Source organism: Chenopodium quinoa, unplaced genomic scaffold (assembly GCF_001683475.1).
Source record: "Chenopodium quinoa cultivar QQ74 unplaced genomic scaffold, ASM168347v1, whole genome shotgun sequence".
Taxonomy (NCBI): domain Eukaryota; kingdom Viridiplantae; phylum Streptophyta; class Magnoliopsida; order Caryophyllales; family Amaranthaceae; genus Chenopodium; species Chenopodium quinoa.
The window spans coordinates 602,239-625,151 of NW_018745533.1; the positions used below are offsets into that span (position 1 = coordinate 602,239).

At 35.1% G+C, this 22,913-nt stretch overlaps 2 protein-coding genes across 2 annotated transcripts; one reads left to right on the forward strand and one right to left on the reverse strand.

Annotated features, from left to right (window-relative positions):
- The first annotated feature begins 432 nt into the window (after window positions 1–432).
- LOC110715936 (protein CTR9 homolog) lies at window positions 433–17,999 on the forward strand. Its single transcript, XM_021894553.1, has 24 exons — window positions 433–816; window positions 1,246–1,312; window positions 1,400–1,594; window positions 1,913–2,013; window positions 3,233–3,286; window positions 3,363–3,479; window positions 4,068–4,131; window positions 4,223–4,437; window positions 4,916–5,000; window positions 7,566–7,666; window positions 7,784–7,876; window positions 8,301–8,369; window positions 8,475–8,567; window positions 8,645–8,911; window positions 10,458–10,538; window positions 11,126–11,284; window positions 11,721–11,819; window positions 12,043–12,144; window positions 12,539–12,646; window positions 12,740–12,964; window positions 14,673–14,939; window positions 15,019–15,090; window positions 16,644–16,961; window positions 17,276–17,999. Exons 1-24 carry the CDS (start codon window positions 676–678, stop codon window positions 17,453–17,455), a joined length of 3,273 nt encoding a protein of 1,090 aa, XP_021750245.1. The 5' UTR covers window positions 433–675; the 3' UTR covers window positions 17,456–17,999.
- Window positions 18,000–19,028: 1,029 nt separating this feature from the next.
- On the reverse strand, window positions 19,029–21,485 carry LOC110715937 (growth-regulating factor 6-like). Its single transcript, XM_021894555.1, has 4 exons — window positions 20,721–21,485; window positions 20,162–20,618; window positions 19,555–20,035; window positions 19,029–19,364 (listed from the first exon to the last, which is right to left on the reverse strand). The coding sequence occupies exons 1-3, from the start codon at window positions 20,926–20,928 to the stop codon at window positions 19,564–19,566; spliced, it is 1,137 nt and encodes a 378-aa protein (XP_021750247.1). The 5' UTR covers window positions 20,929–21,485; the 3' UTR covers window positions 19,029–19,364; window positions 19,555–19,563.
- Between the last annotated feature and the right edge of the window lie 1,428 nt (window positions 21,486–22,913).

The window sequence follows — 22,913 nt, forward strand, 5'->3', positions numbered from 1 at the left end:
GTTTCTTAGGTTACAATAATGTCTCCCTCGAAAGAAAGGGTTTATCTCATTCGAAAGACAAGGTTTTTCGCACTCCTTCGAAAGACAAGGTTTTATTTGCGCTTAATTTGGTCTCTGGTTGTGCGGGGCTACTATTGATTATGGCTCGAATCGGGTTACGGAATCAACAAAAGAATTTACTTTCTCACAAAATTGCGAAGCGGCAGCGGATCCACTCAAAAAGTTGTATGAGACAACGAACCGAGAATGTGCCGAATTGTTATATTTATGTATTTGGATTCTTAGCCCTTCCCCGATTAATTCTTGTTTGATTTTGTTAAATTCGTTTTCATTATCGTTAATTGTCAATTGTAGATGTCGTATGGTTGTTATTAATGAAATTTAACGTCCTTTAGGACTTTTTTTCAAATAAATAAAAAATAAAATAAAATCGTAAAATCAAATCATACACGCTATACAGTTGTAGTGGCAAACGCAGTGAATCTAAATAAAATTACTACCTCTCTTGGCGGTGAAGACTACAACCTTCAATTGCACATACAAAATCAAATCACCAGTTCACCACTATTAAGCACAGTTCTCCTGCTCTTTCTTCTCTGCTGATTCTGGAAAATTTCCAGAAAAATTTGATGAACTAGGGTTTTGAAAGGGGAAAATCAATCAGCCAATTCATCAATGGCGTGCGTATACATTCCAGTTCAGAATTCTGAGGAAGAAGTTAGAGTTTCTCTCGATCAATTGCCTCGTGATGCCACTGACATTCTTGATATTCTTAAGGCCGAACAAGCTCCCCTCGACCTCTGGCTCGTCATCGCGGTTCGCTTTCTCTCTTCGCTTCTGTTCGATTTTCAATAAATTTGGGCGTTTATTGAATTTGAATTACTGGAATTGTTGATTTAGGTTAAATTCATGGTTTCTGCTTGTTAGGGTTGTTAAATTGTAAAAAGATTATGTAATTCAACTTAAAAACGAGAACTTTTTTGAGATTTTCCGGTTTCTACTTGAAAAAATCAATGGAAAGGTTTATTATTGTTGTTGTTATTGTTATGTTTAGTTGTGTAGGATTTAGCTGTGGCCTAGTTCATGCACTTCGGCATTGTTGCTGAAAATCGGCTCGAATTGATTCCGGGGTCCCTTGTTAATTCCGCTTAAAATGGGAGTGATTATGTAATTTAAGTACAAATTCTGCTTTCTGTTAAGTTTATGATTTATTGTGGTTGGGAATGTGGTGGTGGTGTTTTGTAGAGGGAGTACTTTAAGCAAGGGAAGATTGAACAATTTTGTCAAATTTTAGAAGAAGGTTCAAGTCCAGGTAATTTCAGAAGAAGTTGTGCTTTGTTATTAGTTGGCTTTCTCTACTATAGAGTTTGAGGCTTAATCTGTTTTATGTAATTTTCAGAAATCAATGAATACTATGCTGATGTGAGATATGAAAGGATTGCCATTCTTAATGCGCTGGGCGCTTATTATAGCTATATTGGAAAAATCGAGACGGGTCTTAAGGAGAAGGATAACCATTTCGCTAAAGCAACGCAATACTACAATAGAGCGTCAAGAATTGACATGCATGAATCGTCTACTTGGGTTGGCAAAGGTGAGCGCTAAGCATAAGTACTTTTCAATTGAGTGACTTGTCAAGAAGGATTTATAGTTGTGTGCAACAGTTTTCCTGTGAGCAATGTGGTTGGTTGGTATCTCATGCTCTCATCTGCAATCATATTTATAGTCATTAAGAGATGAGAATAGTTATTTACTTGTATTCAGCAGGCATAGCTTATGAATTGAATGACATGCCAAAAGAGATTTATTGTTTCATGGAACTTCATTGAGGATTATTCTCTGGCGATTTTATACTATCAATACTCCGGATAAGGACTTAATGGTAAACTTTTTATCATCTTTGCTGCCGCAGGCCAGCTTTTACTAGCTAAGGGTGATGTAGAGCAAGCATTTAATACATTCAAGATTGTACTTGATGGTGATCCCGATAATGTTCCCGCTCTTCTTGGACAGGTATCTATGCTCTCTATCTTGGTTAATGAAGAAGGGACATTTATTACTTGAGATAAGGAAGCTCGATAATAGCTTTCTGGTGGCTCATTCTGTAATTCTCCCTTTGTTATGTGCAAGTTCTTTTATGTTTCTTACAGTTCATTCCTGCAGTTTATTTGTATCATGGTGTTAAGTTGCTGCTGTTGTAAACTTGTAACCATTGTGGTAAATTATTTAGTGGCACATACTTTATTATGGTGTTGTGTTACGTGTTGTGGTTGATGTGCCGTAATTGTTGTATGGGTCATTCATCTGTATCGTCCTTTGTCTGCTTTTTTTGTTTTTTATTTTTTTTGGTTTATTTGCCATTCAATTGATATGTAAGGGTCCCTAAGTCAAGATATATTAGTTAGCCTGCTGGAAAACTAATTAGACTTGACCAATACATCTCGTATTTGATTATTGGCCTTTTAACCATACTCCTCGTGTCCTATATTTAGCTTTCCATTTTGAGTGGCTTACGCTTAGAGATTAAATAATATTGTCCAAAGTCAAAGGGAAATTTGATGATGGATAAAGATGGAAAAGTAGGAAGAGGCACTGAAGCATTGATGTTGAGAGAGAAAACAAAAGGATTTATGTGAATCATGAGAGAGAGTTTTCAACTTTAAAAAGGAAATGAGGAACTTTATTGGTTACATTCCAAAAAGAAAAGTGGGAAGTCAATTTGGGGACAGAGGAAATGTTGGTAAGATAAGAAAATGAGAATTTTGGAGAATTAATTTAATTTCTTAATTTGAAGAATTAAAGACAGGGAATTCGCCTTGTTACTATGTCATATGCAGCAGCTTAGAAAAGTTAGTCTCTCAACAATATTATGCATGCTATCCTGAACTCATTGGTAACTGAACTTGGGATTCAGCTTTGAAAAACTGACCTTGTTATATTTGAATTCAGGCTGTCTCTTTCAAGTTTGTTTAGCATGATTATGTCCAATAGCCTTGTGAGCTGTGACTGTTTTTTTTTTTTTTTTTTTTTCCAATCTATTGCAATTCTACGCCCTCTACTCCGCCCTTATTTTCTTCTTGTTAATCACAAACCTGAAGTGGGGTGAACGCAGTCCTGTTAGCTTAGCATATGTTTTGTTTTTTGACCGGTTCATTATTTCAATTTGATTGTTTCAAGCATGCTCTGTATGTGTATCTTTCTCTTCATGTATTAATGATCTATGTAATTGCAGGCATCTGTCCAGTTTAATCGTGGACGTTATTCTGAATCCTTGGAATTGTACAAGGTCAGTTTAGCCTGGCTTATGCTATCTGTGGGATTCCTTGAAGGAGTTACTAATTTAATTTATCAATCTTTGTTAGAGAGCCTTGAGAGTGTATCCTGATTGTCCTGGAGCTGTCAGATTAGGCATAGGTTTATGTCGTTACAAGTTAGGTCACTTTGAAAGGGCCCGTCAAGCTTTTGAGCGTGTATTGCAGGTAAGAAAACTTCTTTTATTTGCTGTTTCTTTTGACATTTGGGAATAAGACCAGGATTCACGTACGTTTAGGCACACTTGAGCGCACAGTTGGCCACAGACATAAACACACAAATTTGGTATAGATGAATATCATGGGATTCTATATACACGATACACATACGTTATGTTTTAACCTTACCTGCCCTTGCTGGGTATTTGATGCTTCAATGTTGTTATGGATACTTAGAACTTTGTTTCAATCCTAAAAGATTAGAATTTTCATAACATAGTTAATTTTTGGACTTTAACTCATGTCTGGCACTAGTAGCCAAGTTAAAGCAATTTAACTGTGATTATGGCCTAACACTAAAGAACATATGTTTTTCCATTGATCTCAAGGGATTCTACGTGTATCTATAGCTTGTTTATGTTTTTAGTAAAGTTAAAAGACTTATTCATCCTTTCCCATATTTTCTTTATATGTTTTTTTTTGAAGGGGTTGGGGGGTGGGGGAGTTGCTTGATTTCCTGGCTTATTATTACCATTGATCATGATTACTTTATGATATGAGATTCTTGATATAATTAAGTTGGTTTTTGATTTGCAGTTAGATCCAGAAAATGTTGAAGCTCTTGTGGCTCTTGGGGTTATGGATTTGCATGCAAATGATGGTTAGTGACCTGTGAATTTTCTGGATGGTGGTTGTGCTCTGAGCTTAATATCTATTTAACTGAAGTTTCCTCTTTGGTGAAAAATTGACAGCTGCTGGGATTAGAAAAGGGATGGAAAAAATGCTGCTTGCATTTGAGATATATCCCTACAATGCATTGTCTTTGAATTATCTGGCGAATCACTTCTTTTTCACTGGTCAACATTTTTTAGTTGAGCAGCTGACAGAAACTGCGTTGGCTGTTACAAATCACGGACCAACTAAAGCTCATTCATACTACAACTTGGCTCGATCTTATCACAGCAAGGTCTGAGAATGTTCTTTATTATTTTAATGTAAATAAATGTGAAACTTCCTATTGTGTAAAGTATACAATTGACTAAGGAGAAAAAGATCTAGAGTGAACCCTTTTTCCCTTATATTAATTCTATCCAGCTGTTCAGTTTTGTTTTCGTGCCACTCATCCGGTTTTTTCCTGCTTTCATTATTTCTAAACCCTAGTTCTGCTGATTCTACTTCCCTTTTATCTGCTGTACCAGCCTACCAGGTCATTCTGAATTGTAATGTAAAATTGTAACTGATCATGTTTCTCCTGCTACAAGTTTTTTGTATTTTGATAGCCTAATTATCTTGTTGGCTTGATATAATGTTTTAGATAGTATCAGTGTGTTAGATTTCTGATTTTTTCCTCTTCCTCTTACCTTGTAACTGGTTATGGGTGGTTTTGAACTATGAAGATTGATCTCCTCTATCTGTGTTAATATGTTGGTGTATCATTCCTGCAGGGAGATTATGAAAAAGCAGGTCGTTACTACATGGCCTCTGTTAAGGAAAGCAGCAAGCCTCAGGAATTCGTGTTACCATATTATGGTATGTCCAATGAAGTTGTTTCAATTGACTTTGTGTTAAGAGAAAGGGTTTGGTTTAGTTCTTAGCAAATCCATCTTTTGGTGTTTCCTATGATTAAAGCTAGCCATATACTTCCTCCGGTTCTTTTTACTTGCAACTCACCATTTGGGCACGCAATTTAAGGAGGGTTAACAAACAAATTGTTTTTAGAAAATTGCACCAATACGAGAAAAGGGCTAGGGCATTGCAGTTCTATTTATTTTGACTAATTTGTCCGTTTACTGTAGCTAATATCTTCCTCAAATTGCGTGCCTGCAAGGTGAGTTGTAAGTAAAAAGAAACGAAGGAAGTATTAAACATGAATATATGATATTAGGGCTGAAACTTCAGGGTTTTATTTCCATGCAAACAACCTTAGAAAATGAAAAATCTGATACTTTTTGCTCTCATAGATCACTAAAACCAGTTGGCGCCAAAATTAAGGTTATAGTGACTCATCCTACTGTCTCTAGTTCCCACACTAGTATATACAGACTACTAACTTTCAAAAATCAACGCATTTTTGACAATTGGGTTTTCAGTCAGATAATAGGAGCTTCATATGAGATCTTTAGGTTTTCTTATTGTTCCTTAAAAATGAAAAAGAGTTGTCTGCTGCTGCTTGGTTCTTTAATTCGTTTTAGTATGCTGTTTCTAATATTTTGATTCATTCTAATGGAGAAAACCCAGTTTGACCACTGTTAATGGACTGTATAGGTTGTAAGATTGTAATGTATTATGGATTTTAAAAGAATTGACCTTATGAAGTTTTGCAAATAATTATGTAGCCTTGTCTATCAGTATGTCTAGCTCAGGTTCTTGTTGCTTGAGATTTTATGTTTCTTGTTGAATGTCGGTTGTTTATGTATATATTTTGTTGTTCTTTGTAATTTGGGTTTTGCTTTGGGTTGTCTGACTTTTCTCTTTCTGTGTTTCTTTATACCCGTGAGTCTGAATTTGATATATTATCTTCCAGATACTGCCCTCTAACCTATTAAGTTTCTAAACATTGGGTGCTGATCTGTCTCTTCTCCCTATAAATGCTCCTTTGGTACTCCCTCTGTTCTTAGAAGTTCTTCCCATTTGGAATCTAGACACAATTTACAGCTTTAGAGAACCTTCTAAATCCTTTCCAAGAAAATAACAGTCAATGGGGTCTTGGTTAATTCATCTTATTAAGTACTTTTATGTAATAGATTAATCTTAGAAGGGGCAATTTGGGAAGTCTGTTTTTTAATACTTTAGGGTTAGTAGTCCTTGGCCTTAGTATATGCTATAGGGGATAGTATATGCTGTAGGATGTCATGTGAATTGTGAGGAAAAATGTTGAGAGTAGTAACCTCAAGTTACTAGGAGTGATGACCTAAAGTTATCAAGAGAGTAATAGCCTTAAGCTATTAACCTATCACTTTTTGTATCAAATTCTGCCATTATTAATCATAATTCCAAGCTTTCATCTTATAATCCATATAATATACAAATCTGAAAATCAGTCCATTACATTTTAGAATATCAAACTTCTACTAATGAGTAAATACAGATATCTATCTATACCATATATTAAAAGGCGTTTCTTTTTAAAGGAACGGTGCCATGTGGCACTCTTCAATGTATATGACAACATGTCACAATGCCACGTCAGCGACACGTAAGCTTACGACTTTATTTAACAAAATTAATAAAATATGGTTTTATCTAGTTTCGAACCCTCAACCTCAAACAAATAAATGCTAGACACTTACCATCTCAACCAAATTTTATTAGTGTTTTAAATTTTACATATTTAACATTATATATTCCTTTTAAATTAGAGGTTATTTAATTTATTTATTTTTCAGAAGATTAGAAAATGAATATATATGAAGTAAAAAAACCGTAACATCCGAGACAACGCCCAAATCGCACACTAGCTATACAACAGTTGAACATAATTATCAAATTAAAGAAGTACAAACTAGCAATCCGGGGCATTGCCCGGGATACACGCTAGTTAACTATTGAAAATGTGCATTGTCAAACGTATCTGAAGGAAATGGGAAGAAGACAAGGAACGAAGGGATTACTAATTTTTTGGTGACACTCACCGATATTAATTACATTTACGATAAGATTGGTTTAGGACCTGTCATTCTGTGTGAAACAGTCTTAATTCCTAGAAATGCGTCTGTTTGTTGCCTTGTAATTGTCACCCGTATATCTTGACAGCTTCTTTCTGTTCCAAAGTAGCAGAACTTTCTCTCAACCCTGGGAAACTTAAAAGATATTTGTGTAGGATACATGTCTATTTGTGCTTAATTTAGATTCTAGGGTAAGGCATTGGACTAATTTGACTGTGTCTGCAATGTTAAAGCTTGATTATACTGCTACATCACTACAGGTACAGATATAAGTGTAAGACACTTTTTGGGGGGTTTTGTAAAATATACACTACAGTACTACACCCTGACTCTTTTTTGCCTTTTAAACTGGCTACATCACATGATTTGTTTGCTACCTATCTTTTTACCTCATACTTAAGACCTGGGCTAAAGTCAAGGCCTTCTGCAGGTCTGGGCCAAGTACAGCTCAAATTAGGAGACTACAGAAGTTCCCTTGCCAACTTTGAAAAGGTTTTGGAGGTCTATCCTGAGAACTGCGAAACTCTGAAGGTTGGCTGCTAATACTGGAATTTTCCTTCTTGCGTTCAGGCTTTATAGACTCAGGAATGACGTTTCAATTTGTTTGCTGATTATTTTTATTGCTTTTTCTGTTTCGTTTATTTTTAGTCACTTGGACACATTTATGCCATACTTCACCAGACAGACAAAGCTTTAGAGGTTTTAAGGAAGGTTACTAGAATTGATCCACGTGATGCTCAGGTGATATATTCTCTACTTCTCCAAGTGTTTGCTCCAATTTCCATGTATATATTAAGTTGGGATCATTTGTAAAAAAATACCATGCAAAATAATAAGATGGTTGTTTAATGAAGAAAAAAAAAAATCTGTTATATAAGTTAGGAAACTTAAAGTGACACCTTTTGAAGAAAAAAGTAGAACCTAGAAAGCAGGAGGGAATGTATTGCGTAATTATAACTTTAATTTGTTTTGGCTAAAACTTGGGATGTCTAATAATGGTGGGTTTTTAAAGTGATATATATATATATATATATATATATATATATATATATATATATATATATATATATATATATGCAGTTTTTGGCTGCATGGATTGCCATATAATAATTGTCTTATTGTAGTTTTGGTGTTTGGAATAATATATAATGCAACTTATACGCAGGCATTTTTAGATCTGGGTGAAATTTTGATTACATCTGATACTGGAGCTGCTCTAGAAGCTTACAGAAATGTGAGGGCTTGTCTACTATCAGATACTGTATTTTGTCTTTTTTAGTTCTCTTACCCTGACTCCACTTATTGTATTCAGTATTCACAATTTCATGCTTCTTGATAGGCGCGCGTTCTGCTAAGGAAAGTTGGTGAAGATGTACCAATAGATCTTCTTAACAACATTGGGGTTCTTCACTTTGAGAGGGGAGAATTCGAGGTTTGTTTATTTCTGAAGGTTGTTTAACTATTGGCTTTTTCAAGATAGCATAGTAAATTCTTGGTATTTAATTTTAGCTTGCAGAGCAAACTTTCAAGGATGCTTTAGGTAGTGGTGTATGGCTTTCACTGATAAATGGGAAAGAAAACAATTATGTTGTGGATGCATTCACAGCTTTGGTTCAGTACAAGGATGTGCAAATTTTCCATCGTCTTGAGGAAGAAGGAAGTAGTGTGGAACTACCATGGAGCAAAGTTTCAACAATCTTTAACCTGGCCCGATTACTCGAGGAGTCACATAAAACTCTAAGCGCGATTTTGCTGTATCGCTTGATTTTATATAAGGTAAAAATAGAATATGGCTGAAATAATTTCATCTTTTTATCGATATGCTAAATATGATTCCCCATTGATGAAAGTGCACTCAATACTTTTCAATAAGCAATATTAGGTCTCATCTCATGTTAGGCTAAATTGGTTATGAAAATCTATTGATCATAAGGCATATATTAAAATTTAAAAGTCCCTGTTTCCTATTCAATAACTGAGTAAAGTTTTCTAGGAGTTTTTCCTTTCTGAATGCAGTGAATGGTGTCTTAAGATTTTTTTGAAAATTTGAAAAGTAGAGGATGGCCTGTTAATTGTAATTTCTCTTGTTAGGAATATTAGCGAAATTGCTTATGGATGTAGTGGAGCAAATGAGATATTCCGTGTGCTATAATAAAGTATGCTAATACCCCAGTACCCCCTTATTGAATTTTTCACATCTATAGCATATTTTACATTTTTATATTATATAGTTATTCATACAATATGGGATTGGAGGGGCTGTATCTTGGAGGACTTAGGTTTTTAGTCCCTTTGAAAAGTCTATGCTATGTATTTGTATTTAATGTGCAAGAAAGATTTTTGTGTGAGAAGCTAAAATATATGTTCATTGAAAAAGTGGGAATCTCAATCAATTGTGAACAAACTGAGGTTGTCAGCCCACATTGAAGTAAAATTGATTGCTTCTATTTCTGGCCCCAGTTTAAGGGTATTCATAAATAATACTATTTCTGTAATTAATGAATACTCTTGAACTGGTTGCCCTTGAATATTTCTGGCACCAGTGATAGCCCACATTAATTAATAATAGCTTCTATTTCTGGCACCAGTGATAGCCCACATTAATTACTACTAGCAAAGATCTCTTCAAGGGCATAAAAATTATTTCTGTGAACTGAGAAGTATAAGGGCAACCTGTTATTTAAGAATATTCTATTGAGCCAATATGTGAAATGACGATGCCATCATCGTTCAAGAGAATCTGTCACTTGGGGGTGGGGGCATTTGAGCCAATATCGATTCTGTTAAACGTTGAAATAGTTAAGGAGGCCTTGGTTTTCCCGACTGCTTAAAAACAAAAGTGTCATTACCATAGCATTCTTATTTACAAAGGTTTACTTTGAATGGTGTATGAGCTATGAATAGCTTCTAGAGAATATTTTACATAGAGAATCTGTTTCCAATGTAGTTATGGAGGTTGTTATGAATCAAAATGGTGTGTTAAACTATCCATGCTTGATTTTATAACTAGCAGATTGTGATTGCATTTTACGTGAAGGTACAGCCTTATTATTTTGCCCCTTTAACCCTACCAGACTAAGGCCTTGTTAATAACATATGGATAATTGTTGATGCTGAATCATACCTCCTTAATGGCTTTAGACGTCTTTTCATTACTAGCTCTCCAGGATATGGACTTAATTGCTTCTTGTTTACACAGGAGCCCAGTTCTAACTACTCAACTCTTCTACTCTCCTCCCCCTTGGAAGGAATGAAATTTAATATTCTTCCACTGAGTTCTGTATGATTTTCTAGCCTTAATTGTTTCTAACTTATTTTGCAGTATCCAGAGTATGTAGATGCTCTTCTAAGGCTTGCTGCCATAGCTAAGGCTCGAAGCAACATTCAATTGAGCATTGAATTGGTAAGTCCATACGTATGATACAGCATATTTTATTCCTCAAAGAGCTCACTTACATGAATTTTTTATTCTGGTGGCCTAAAGGGCTAATGTTCTGGAATCAATCTCTTTTCAAATCATTCCTAAACCACTTCTTATCATTCTATGGAAACTTGTGATGCTTGATGATCTGGAACCCCAAATTCTGAAGGCTGACATTACAAAAGGATACCTTTGGATGTACTAGCTTGTTTATGTAATATATGAGGGTTTCACAATGACTTAGTATCTTAGGGCCCATTCAGTACCACTGTCAGTTTGTTTTTATTTTATTTTATTTTTATATACTTTTTTCAATAAAAAGTTATTTTAAAAGCATTTTCCAGTTATTCGTGTGCTCATAACTATAATAATCATGGTTATTTTGAAAAACGGACAAAAAATACTGGAAAATGCTTTTTGTGGTTTCCATAATTATGTGTTTCATAATTTCATTTTGTAAAAAACAGAATCTGACAACCAAAAAAAAAAAAGGAAATATTACAAACAAGTCCTTGGTTTCTTATGTTGCTTTTATGTCTTTTTGATGGTGAGAATCATTAATGTTTCAGGTTGGTGAAGCACTTAAGGTGAATGATAAGTGTCCTGGTGCTCTTGCTATTCTGGGATGCTTGGAGCTGAAGAATGATGAATGGGTTAAGGCTAAGGAGACTTTCCGTGCTGCTAGTGAGGCTGCTGATGGGAAGGATTTTTACGCTTCTGTCTGTCTGGTGAGAATCAGACTTTACTCCAAACATAATTACTCTAGTATAGCTAACTCTTGTTCTGGCTTTTTCTAAAATAAATAAATTGTTAGATATAAAATAACGTTAAACCTGCTACTGTTAAGCTTCATTTGTGATTTCATTGTATACTATATTTTCGCTTCAAAACTGCACTTTTGTGGGTTTTTTAGAAGCAGTCCTTATAGTTTGTCACTGGGGAGAATGTGTACATCATGATCTCTCCCAATTCTCCCCTAGCTGTTGTTTACTAATCATATCAAGTATTTACAGTCATCTCTTTCTGTATCATTGCTAGATTGCAACCTTGTCATTGTTCTTATAAAAGATCTTTTCAGTTTAATAATAGTATTTACTGTAAACTTCTTATTTTATTTACGCATCTGTTTATTGTTTACATTTTGTTTTCTTTTGCTCTTATTAGGGAAACTGGAACTACTTTGCTGCACTTGTAAGCGAGTTGAAGAAACAAGTCAAGCACATTCCCGTTCATCTAGAGAAAGCGAAGGATATGTACTCAAATGTAATTTTTTTTGAAGATATCATTTTCTTGTCATTACTAGAATAGATTATATTTATAATACTTGATAACAGATTGTGCGGTTGTACCACCTTTCTCCTTCAGTATTCATATATATTTAGGCCGGGGGTGGGTTGGTTACCTTTGATCTTGACCTATGCCCTTTCTGTCAAATTTTACTTGCTGACAATTAATTTTGAAATTTCTTTGTCTATTGTGTGACTAGGTCTTAAAGAAGTGCACCTCCAATCTGTATGCTGCCAATGGGCTGGGAATGATTCTCGCAGAAAAGGGACAATTTGATGTTTCCAAAGAAATATTCACGCAGGCAAGTTTTGCATGACTTTTTCCTTTAGAAGAATTGTGTGCTTTTTCTGAGTTAGATATCTGTTTTCTTTTAAATTTATGCTTCAGATCCTCTGTTTTCATTGTGTGAATTCTCTCACTCGATTAAAACCCTTCCCCAGTCAGAGTATGTTACTGCAGAATTGTATATTTTGTCCCACCATGTCAGCTCTAGTGGTTTCTCTTTGACACTAGTCGCCACTTACTCTTACTGAACAATGAACACCATCAGTTTCCACCACATCAATGAGAGCATTTTTTTTTTTTTTTGGGGGGGGGGGGGGGGAGGTGGGGTTACCTAAAATCTACTGAATTCCATCATTGTGTAAATGGCTAATTACCTTAGAGTGTCTAACTTATTTATACATCTGCTTCAGGTCCAAGAAGCTGGAAGTGGAACGATTTTCTCTCAAATGCCAGATGTGTGGATAAATTTGGCACATGTGTACTTTGCTCAGGGAAATTATACATTGGCTGTAAAGATGGTGCTTGCCCACTCTTTTTCCTTCTCATGTGCTCAATTTGTTATTTAGTTCCTGAACCAAGGTAACATCATTGTTGTGTTGCCTATTTTGCAGTATCAGAATTGCTTGCGGAAGTTTTACTTCAACACAGAGAGTCAACTTTTTCTTTATCTCGCCCGGACTCATTATGAAGCTGAACAGTGGCAAGAAAGCAAGAGGACGCTACTCAGGGCCATTCGTTTGTCACCTTCGAATTATACACTTAGATTCAATCTTGGTGTTGTGATGCAGAAGTTTTCAGCATCCTTGTTGAATAAAGAAAAGAGGTCTGCCGATGAGGTGATTTACCATACCTACTCATTTGCTTTTATGTGAATTCTTTAAATGTCTTGGTTTCTGGAAATGTGAAGCATCTTTTAAGTATGGAAAGGCTATATATTATCGACTGTGTAAAGGCCATTTTGGAATTGGATGAAAGAGAATGTGAGCTACCAAGTAGGTTTCCATGTTGGAGCCTGTGTTTACTTTTGCACTGTACATATGTAGCAAGTCTTGCTTTCATTTAGTGCTCTTTGTGGGGTGAATTATTGATCAAAATAATTACTAATTCTGGGGCCTCCTAAACATTTTTTGGGCTACCCGGGTTACCCTTAGAAAATTCATGGCTTACTTTATACCTACCAATTGCTTTCATATAGGTGATTGCATTTCTGCACCAAAATCTGACACTGTGGGTCACCTGAGTCCTGAGTTTACTTGTGATAATCTTCAAAATCTGTCTGCTAGAAAAAATACAGTGTAGCTGGCCGACAGCTTTCCGCTTTCTGTGTCTAATACGTTGCTAGTTGCTACCATTACAGTGAATATCTAAGCACAACGCTGGTGCAGGTAACTCGTTTATTTCTCTGCTCCCTTGGATTCTTTAGCTACCCATTCTCACAATCTAAAGCCAGTATCCAGCTAAGTTACCAATTTTAACAATGGACTTGGCAGCAGATAAACTTTAATCACTAGCGTAGTTTCTCCCTCCAGCCTTCTTTTCTATGACTTTGAATCTCTAGGCTTTGCCAAGGCTAATATCTAAGGCTGTCAATATCATTAATTAAGTTCGCTGGTAGCCAATTTTCCTATTATTGCTCCGCTTTCAAGCTTCGGCATCCAAATAATTTCAAATATTTGAATTTCTATTTCATCCAAGACATTTTTCCTGAATGAACTCTGCTAGTCCTTTGCAAGAATAATTCTCTACATACCTTCTATCCATACTATTTGTATTTCTGTCAAAAGAAAAAAAAAGGAGGGGGGGGGGGGGATGATACCCAGACAGTGGAAGGGTCAAGGTATAGTGGCTACAATCAGATAAAAGAGTAGGAGGGAGAGAGAGAGAGAGAGAGAGAGAGACGATAAAGGAATATAGCTACACCAATTAGTAAAGGATAATGTCAAATTTAAATACATTGATTGTTCCGATGAAGGTGTGGGAAGAAATTTTATTTGGTTAACACTTTCTGTTTGAATTAGCTGATTCTCTCAATATGTTATACTTCTTCCATCATTTAAATATTGCAACAATTCGACTTTTATGTTTGCCAATGCACAACTTTGACCATTAATATTTTTGTTCTTAAAAAAAAAAATGAAGTTGTCTATTAATAATTTACGTAATAAAATATAGTTCATGTCTTACAACAACAACCAAGCCTTAGCCCCAAAATGATTTGGGGGTAATTCATATACATGTCTTAGTTTTTAAAAAATTGTAGTGCAATAGTCCAATTTTTCTAATTGTCAAAGAACAGAGGAAGCATTAGTTTTCTCCTGAACTTAATTGTAATCCGTGATTGCACAATTAACTGTCTTCCTGCTAGCCTCCTAGCTCCGATTTTTTTGGTTTCAAAATTTATGCTATTAGATTTCTATTTTAATTTCTGGTTCTTATTTTTACCTCGCCTTGATTTGTAAATGGGTTTTAGTGTCATTCATTTATTTTATTAAACCTTTTTTTTAAAAAACTTTTTTAATGCCTTTTTTTAATGGCTTGTTATAGATGCGCACAACGGTTTCAGAGCTGGAGATTGCTATTAGCGTGTTTGGACAGCTCGCTGTGGCTTTTAATCAGAATATTCACGGGATTGATGAAAAAAAGATTGAGACACATGTTAGCTACTGCAAGCACTTGTTGGAAGTTGCAAAAGTTTATAGAGAAGCTGCTGAACTCGAGGAGCAGCAGAGCCGGCAGAGGCTGGAGCTCGCTCGTCAGGTCACATTAGCTGAGGAAGCTCGTCGTAAAGCTGAAGAACAGCAGAGACTTCAGGTTAGATTTCTTAATTCACTGTTCATTAGAGACGAATTATGTCATGCTGTTTACAATACACTGATAATTTCCAAAACAGATGGAAAAGAGAAAGCAAGAGGAAGAGCTGAAGCGAGTGAAGGAAATGGAACAGCGATTTGAACGTGTCAAGGCAAGTATCACTAAGAACTTTAAATAAAACATATACTGTTTATCTTGGTAGTTTCTGGCTTGTTGCTGCTGTTGGCTTGCCATGTAGTGGAAGTATAATGTGTGCCTTTGTCTCAATTTTCATTTTAATATTTTGTAGTAGCTCTTGCAAGTTTTGTTTATTCAATCCAGATGGTCTTTAATCTCTTTTAAATGTATGCATTTGTATATTTTCACACTTGCATTCCTTTTCCCATCTTAGTCTTCTTCTTTCAGTGATTCAAGACATGTAGTTCTCTAATTTTCCATTGAACTTGTTGGATTTCAACCTGCTTACATTTGATGTGTTATAATATTGTTCTGATATTATTCAACTCTGAGTGGAATAATTTTGCACTCTTGCAATGTACATAAAACAAATATCTCATTAGTTGGTTGTGGTAAATGATGAGTCCCAGTGATCATCAATCCAAAGCTTACCCTTAAGAAACTGCTTTCCAAATTCCAATGCTCTTAGAATGAAAATAAGGTTGCCACTGTGTAATATGATAAATTAGGGTGTGCAGAAAGCATCCATTCATATATGAATGGTAACTTGGGAATTGGAATGTCTGATTAATATGTAGCAATCAAAGTTGTCACTGCTAAAACTCCTGTCTAGATTTAGTATTCTGTAGTTCAAGTGTTCAACTGTCCCATTTTTCTTACAATAAAGTATTTTAACATGATTTTGGCAATATGAGTTTAATTGAAGTATACCCATTATCCCTTCGCCATACTCAATTTGAGCTTTGGGCAATACCCGTTATAATTTAAGTATATCAACATGATTTCAGGGAATGAATTGCTATCTGCTGCTAGTTTCATTTCAGCAATTTGAGTAAATCTATGGGATACATAAGCTCATATGTGATGTTAATACTGCAGAGGGAATTTATCGTTTAATAAGCTGATATGATGGTATTATTTGTCTCTGTATATTTAAGTATCAATCTCTTTTGGGTGTTTCGAGTAGTTATTGACAAAGGATGATAGGACATTTTTCATAATGATTTTTTATCACCTTATTCAATATCGTATCATTGTATCATCTCTAGATGCGTAACACTTGACAAAGAGTATTGAACACAGGTCATTTTCATCTTCGTTGGATTTAGTCTGTTGGTATCTGAGATTCTGAGCTCAAATATTCACCATAATCCATTATTGAAGAATGGTTAAGTTAGTCAGAAGATGGCCACTCTAGTCATGTAATTTATTTTGATAGGTCCTTATTTAGCGTGTCTTAGAGAAGCTATGTTCATAGGCGAGGATTGCTATTGAGCCTGTTCATTGTGTGCCATGGGTGATTGGTAGATTAGTGTGGACTGAGTATTTTCTCTATCTTTTTTTAGATGTCTTTACTGACTTACAGACTGCCTTTCAGCTTTGATAATCAAAATTAGCTTGCACTTTGGGGCTTTATTTAAATTTTTTAAAAAGGGGAAAACACAATGGTCTTTTTCTTAAGATGTTATAGCTTACAAGTACTTGTGGGTCTTTTTTCTATGAAAACTGAAAACTTGGATATTTCAGGAGCAATTGAAAAGTAGCAGTCAACCATCCAAACGAAAGGAAAGAGCTCAAAGTGAAGACGAGGAGGGTGAGCATAGTGAGAAGAAGAGGAGGAAAGGAGGAAAGAAGAAGAGGAGGGACAAGAGCGAGAAATCGCATTATGAGACTGAGGAAGTTGAAGCTGACAGAATGGAATTTCAAGAAGATATGGATGAACACCACAACGATTATGAGGAACCCACTAATCAGCTCGATACGGTTTATGATGATGAGGAAGATATGGCTCAAGATCCTCTTGCTGCAGTTGGGCTTGAAGATTCAGATGTAGAGGACGATATGGTAAGCTCACTATTATATTTTATGCACTTTCTTTCATTGATGTCGTGATAAGGCAACCTTGCATTGATTATCTTTTATGTAGTAGTATTTCTTGTGTTAAGTATATCTTTTATTTCTCATACTACATAAAATTTTCTTTTCCTTCGGTGGGATGCTTATGCATGATCAATTTGATAGAATGCTGAAGATTACCTCCAACATCTCCAAACATAAAATATGCTAGTATAAATTGAAATTTTGCTCTTATACTATGTGCACAAAAGTAGTGAGATTACTTTGTTTTGCTGAAATGGCTCCATCTCCACTTGATAAAGGGTGCGCCTACAACTGCGAGTCGGCGGAGACAGGCTTGGGCTGAATCCGACGAGGATGAACCTGTATATAGGCATGAAGATTCCAGTCCATTAGGAGAAAACACACGGCAGCATGAGACTGGAACCGTAAGAGATGATGAAAACGAAACAAATGTTGAGGCTGATGATGATATAGATTGATATGAGCGCAAGCTTCCCAAAAGGTAACAAAAGTGTGCTAAGTTTTCTTTAGGCTAGATGGAGATTTGGCCCTCGAGGACTCGAGTGCAACTACAGGCAACAAGGGCTGAAGCCTAAAGGTCCTGACCTCAAATTTAGTTGCTCTTTGGTGTTTGGAAGTTGTTCAATATCAGTTTTCCCAGAGGATTCACTTGCCATTAAGAACTTGTAGTATAAAAGTTTAACTTAGGTTTTACTCATAGATTAGAGTTGTTTAGGTTATGTTTCCCAATCTTTTTCTGTACATTAGTTTTTATGAAGGGGCTGCGCCTTTTTTTTCTTCTTTTCTCTCTGTATCAAGCTGCCCTAGTTTTTATATACAGTGATTATTTTTCCTTCTGCTGAATATTATAGGAATATACTGTACTAACTTAGGTAGAATATATTGTTATTCTTGTGTATGTTCCCGAGCTCACATAATAATAGTAGACCTAGTGACACCCTTAATTCATTTTATTTTTCTTGAAGAATTTTGTCTGATTAAAAGTGCTTATAGTGCCTTGTATTTGTCTTGTACACAGTTCAGTTTCAACAGTTAATCACCTTAATACATATTGAGATTGAGAAGATCCCAACCTTTACGGTTTTTGGGTCCAATATTTGTGGGTTAAACACTTGAAAGTTAGAAGCGAGGGGAAAGGATAAGAGATCTTCCTATTACAATCCTCAGTTGGGGGATTCAAATGGTATTCCCGTATCATACGAGTATTCAAGTAATAGTGTAGCCTGTGTATTGCCATACTCCAAAATTAAGACCAGCTATTAAAAAAAAAATAGAGCCAAGAGATGTAATGCAATTGAAATGGAGTATTTGTCTACCTTGGATTCCAATTAGATTAGCTTACCAAACTACAAAAAACACACCCTTAAAAATAAGGGTCATAAATGTAGCTATCAGCTATCTAGTTGCCTGTCTTATTCAGTTACTACTCTATTAATAGTAATTGGATTCCACAAGTTAAATTTATTACACTATCTGTCTAAGATTTTAATGGCAGTTTAATTAATCTTTTCTTAAGTTCTGAATAACATGAAGGTTCATCACAAGGGAAAAGCCAAAACTGGCATATCTGTGGGACCCAACCTTAATATAATCAAACAAGTAGAAGTCTTAAAACAAACAAAAGCTCTGAAAACTGAAAAACCAACTTCAGAACCTGCCAAAAGGGTCAAGCTGTCATCTGCCTTTCAAGCAGAGGGAAACTAACACCTCCTAAAACCTAAAAATATCCTCAACAAGCTTATTTCTCCAAAGGCGTAGTATAAAATATGGAGTATTGATCAATCTCATACACATAAACAGTACTCGTATCAATAATTCAATAGCGACGCGACAAATGACGGGAACACTTATTTCAGAGATATTTTAAGAAGGCTAAATACTAAAATGAGTGTTCCGTGCAGAGTCATTTCACAATTGACAGGAAAGAAAGGAATAGAATAGAATCAAGAAAAGGCCATAGGAAAAAAAAAAACATGGGTTCTTTTCCTTTAGAAATTATGATAGTGTATACCAAAAGAAAAAAGAAAAATATTAACACAATGATAATATCATAAAAGATTAAATTGGCACATAATTTGAGTCAGTCACACTTTTCAGAAAAACTCCAATGAAAATACATTGTCTCTTCCACAGTCCAGTACCAAGTCCTATCACTCCACAACTTACAGACTACAGAGATAGAAACAGAAATACAAAAAAGTTCAAAAAAAAAACCTAAAATAAAATAAAATGAAAAAGTAAAAAAAAAAAATTAACAGCAGACTGACTGACACCCCACCCACCAAATTTCAGTAACAGCTCTCTTTTTCTGGTGACCTTTGATTCAGATTCCCACTCACACCCAGCTCTTGAAATTCTCAACTCCATCTGCAAAAAATAAATAAAAATAATTATTTACTAGAAAAAAGAAAGGACATAATATGGCAAACAAATATTTGTCACATTAAAAGCCAACACCAAACAACCCCTCCAAAAAAGGGCAAAAAAAATTAGAACTAAAAAGCATAGTATTATATACTCTTATTATGAAAAATTTAAGAATGTAAAACACAATTACCAATTATAATTAAGTTTCCCTAGAATTTGTGAGGAAAAAGTCATGATGATGAGAAGAAGAATTAGGGATGGAAATTGAAAGCTGAGTAGTTGATGAAGAATCAAGCCATGAATTCTCTCTTCCTCCTCTTCCTCCACCACCTTTTATAGGCCATTCATCAAAGAAATGATGGGTTGTTTTTTCATGAAAATTCTCTCTTTCATCTTCAACTTTCATTGATAAATCACAGTTAAAATCTCTACCCCAAATGTAGCATTGCTTCTCTTGTTGCTGCTTCGCCGCGGCGGCAGCACTACCATTGTTAAGCTGCTGCAAGTAATTGGGATACCCACCACTTTGCTTTGAATGGTGATCTAAGTTACCTAATTGCCATGTTTCTTCCATTGATGATCCTGAGAATCCTCTCATACTTGATCCTGAACTATCTGTGAAAAATGCATGTTCCCCCACTTCCTCTTTTAACCCTTGGTAATACCTTTCCCTGCATAACATAACACCCACATCCCATATGACAGTTAGCGATAAATAGTAACGCTGATAGTGTAATAATCGTAATGTGACAACTAAATTGAGAAAGAAATTTAAAAGAAGGGAAACAAAGACAAACCTGTTATAGTCCTTGTGACTGTTTTTGAAAGGAGGGTAAAGAGAATTACAAGAGGAATCAGGAGAAGGGAGAGAAAACAGAGAAGCAGAAGAAACAGAACAAGGGTTTTTACTGAGAAGTGATTGATTGGTCAAAGATGCTGCTGCTGATGCAACTGTCAGTGATGAATTTGTAGTAGAACAATTATTATTATTATTACTACTAATACTAATATTATTATTATTATGACTATGATTGTGATTATTATTTGAAGAATTTGAATTTGCAGTAGTCAAAGGTGATGATTCCACAGGCTTTCTTGAACGGTTCTTGCCTCTATGCATGTGCCTTTCACAGTACTTTGAATCTGGGTATGCTTCTTTTGAACACCTCCATTTTTTACCATCTGTTCTTCTGCATCTTCCTGGTTCTGGGTCGATTTTTTTACCGTACCCCATTTGATACGGATTCCATCCCACTGCCAAAACATCGATTACATTATTTCATGATCAAAATGAACGACAAAGCATTAAAAATACAAAGTGTTCGATGTTTCGAAATGAAAAAAAAAAAAACTTACAAGGGGAAGGTTGGTAAGGGAATAGCTTAGATGAAATAGATGAATCGAGGCTGCGCTTAACAGTGAAGAGGAGATCAGAGGGAATAGGGATTCCAGCAGCCATGTATTTGTAGATTAGAGCTTGATGTTCAAGTTCTTGCCATTGTGTTGCTGTAAATGGGAACTTTGTTCTTCCTCCTCCTGCTGCTGTTGCAGTTGCAATACTCATTGTGGTAAATTTAACACAGAAAGTAAGAGAACTTTGTGATTTTTTGAACAAAAAAACAGGGGAAATTGTAAGAACAGAGCAAGCATAAACAGGGGAAGTGAAAAAAAGATGGCTTCTTTTGAAGAGAGAGATAAAGAGAAAGAAGAGTGGAAGTAGTGTGAATTGAAGTGAAGTGGGAAGATTTAAGAGGAGGGGGAGGAAATATTTATTTTAAGGGACCACTTAGAGAGAGAAAGAAGGGGAGTGTTTGGCAGAATCTTCTGTACATGGATAAAACTAATGGTTCAGATGAGCAGAGGTTCTGCTGCTATACTGCTGGTACTGTTACTGTAACTGTAACCCACCTCATTTTTTGTAAAAAAAAAATATTTTTTTTTTTGGGTTTTGTTTCTCTCTCTAAGATTTTGGTTTCTCTCTCTAAAAGAGAAGGGGGGTATGCTGTGAAATGCAGAAGTCTACTGCAGAAATAATGACTGCAACTCTGAAAGTCTGAAGCAGCAGATGCTGGTGTAAGTGCTGTTGCTGTTAGGTTTCAGGGATGCTGAAATGTTATGGCTAAAACTGCTGCATGTGTGCAGCTATTTGTCTCTGCCAATCTTTTACAGAATCCCATAAAACAAAAACTAATGAAAGAAAGATGAGAGGTGTTAGTAAAAGATTTGTTGGTTTATGTGCTCAGATTTAGACAGCTAATTCTTTGTTTTTACATCTTTCACTAACTGTTAATTTCTCTCTGTCCTATCTTGGAACATTTTTAATTTGGAAAGTTTAACCTTAGTAGAGAGTTAGAGACTAGCTCAACTTCAATCTCGTGAATTTTGTACCCTAAACTATTGAGTATCTTGGCATATAGGCGATATAGCCAAGTGTTGTGCTTCACATAAACTAGAGAAAATATTAGTCGATCTATTTGATAAACATGTGAAATATACTAAGGGGCATAGCCACATTTGACTTTATACTCATTAAATTAGAGAATAAGATAGAGTTGTTTGGTTGACAAAATCATAAAATGTTGCGGTTCATCCTTTGCAACTCGAAAGCAGAAGTGTTGACAATCACCAACTACAATTTAGGCATCCAATCTTATTATGGTCCAAGTCCACCACAATATTAAACGAGGTTTTGCAACACTCGTATCAAAATTGATAATGTTTTTGCAGTCAACTACGGAAGATTGCAAATAATATTGGAGATATCTTCATATTCTCCAAAATTTTGCATTAGATATTTGTCACATTTATTGTGAGAAGCTAACCAAGCAGCAAAGTTGATTGCAAATGTGGATCTTTTTTTTTTTTTTTTGGGGGGGGGGGGGGGGACAGAAAGATGAATCTATCAGTTGCTGTAGTAATTGTTTTAGAAATAAATAAATAAATAATAAAAAATAAACTGTTGCAGTAATTCTAAGTAATCTACTTATCTCCAATGCATTCTCAGATGAGTGTGGCTTGACTCTAGTGTGGATGGTTCCTAACCTAATGTAATTCTTAATTTACCTAGTTTAAAATATAATAATAATAGATAATAAAACGAGGTATCTTTAAATACCTTAGAAAATAAAAATATAAATTTCATACTCTGTAAGTCCATATGATATGTCATTATGTCCCTAACGATTCTAAAGTGTTTGAGAAATGATCGCCCTTGGATTTGAATCTTGTAGAGTAAAGGAACCTAAAAGTAGTGTAACAAACTAACAAATACTTTGTGTCAAACATATAAAGCCTTTTCTCAAAAATCTAAGGAATTATCACGTGATTATTTGACAAGATTATAAGAATCAACAATAAAATTATAAGTACTCCTTATAATGCACTCCATTTATTTTGGAGTATAAAGTATTCCGTATAATTTAGTGGGGTAGAGAAGTACATAAATAATCTAATAGTGATTCTTCTTAGAGTAGATGTAATAATTATAGCAAGTAATTTAAAACCGAGTGAGTATATGTATATTTGTTTTTTAGTTGAAAGCGTAAATTG

Coding starts and splice junctions, on each gene's coding strand:
- LOC110715936 (XM_021894553.1), top strand. CDS start 676: ATGGCGTGCGTATACATTCCAGTTCAGAATTCTGAGGAAGAAGTTAGA. Junction 2,014..3,232: donor TTCCCGCTCTTCTTGGACAG/GTATCTATGCTC, acceptor ATGTAATTGCAG/GCATCTGTCCAGTTTAATCG. Junction 4,132..4,222: donor GGATTTGCATGCAAATGATG/GTTAGTGACCTG, acceptor AAAAATTGACAG/CTGCTGGGATTAGAAAAGGG.
- LOC110715937 (XM_021894555.1), bottom strand. CDS start 20,928: ATGAGTATTGCAACTGCAACAGCAGCAGGAGGAGGAAGAACAAAGTTC. Junction 20,619..20,720: donor CCCTTACCAACCTTCCCCTT/GTAAGTTTTTTT, acceptor ATGTTTTGGCAG/TGGGATGGAATCCGTATCAA. Junction 20,036..20,161: donor AGTCACAAGGACTATAACAG/GTTTGTCTTTGT, acceptor TATGTTATGCAG/GGAAAGGTATTACCAAGGGT.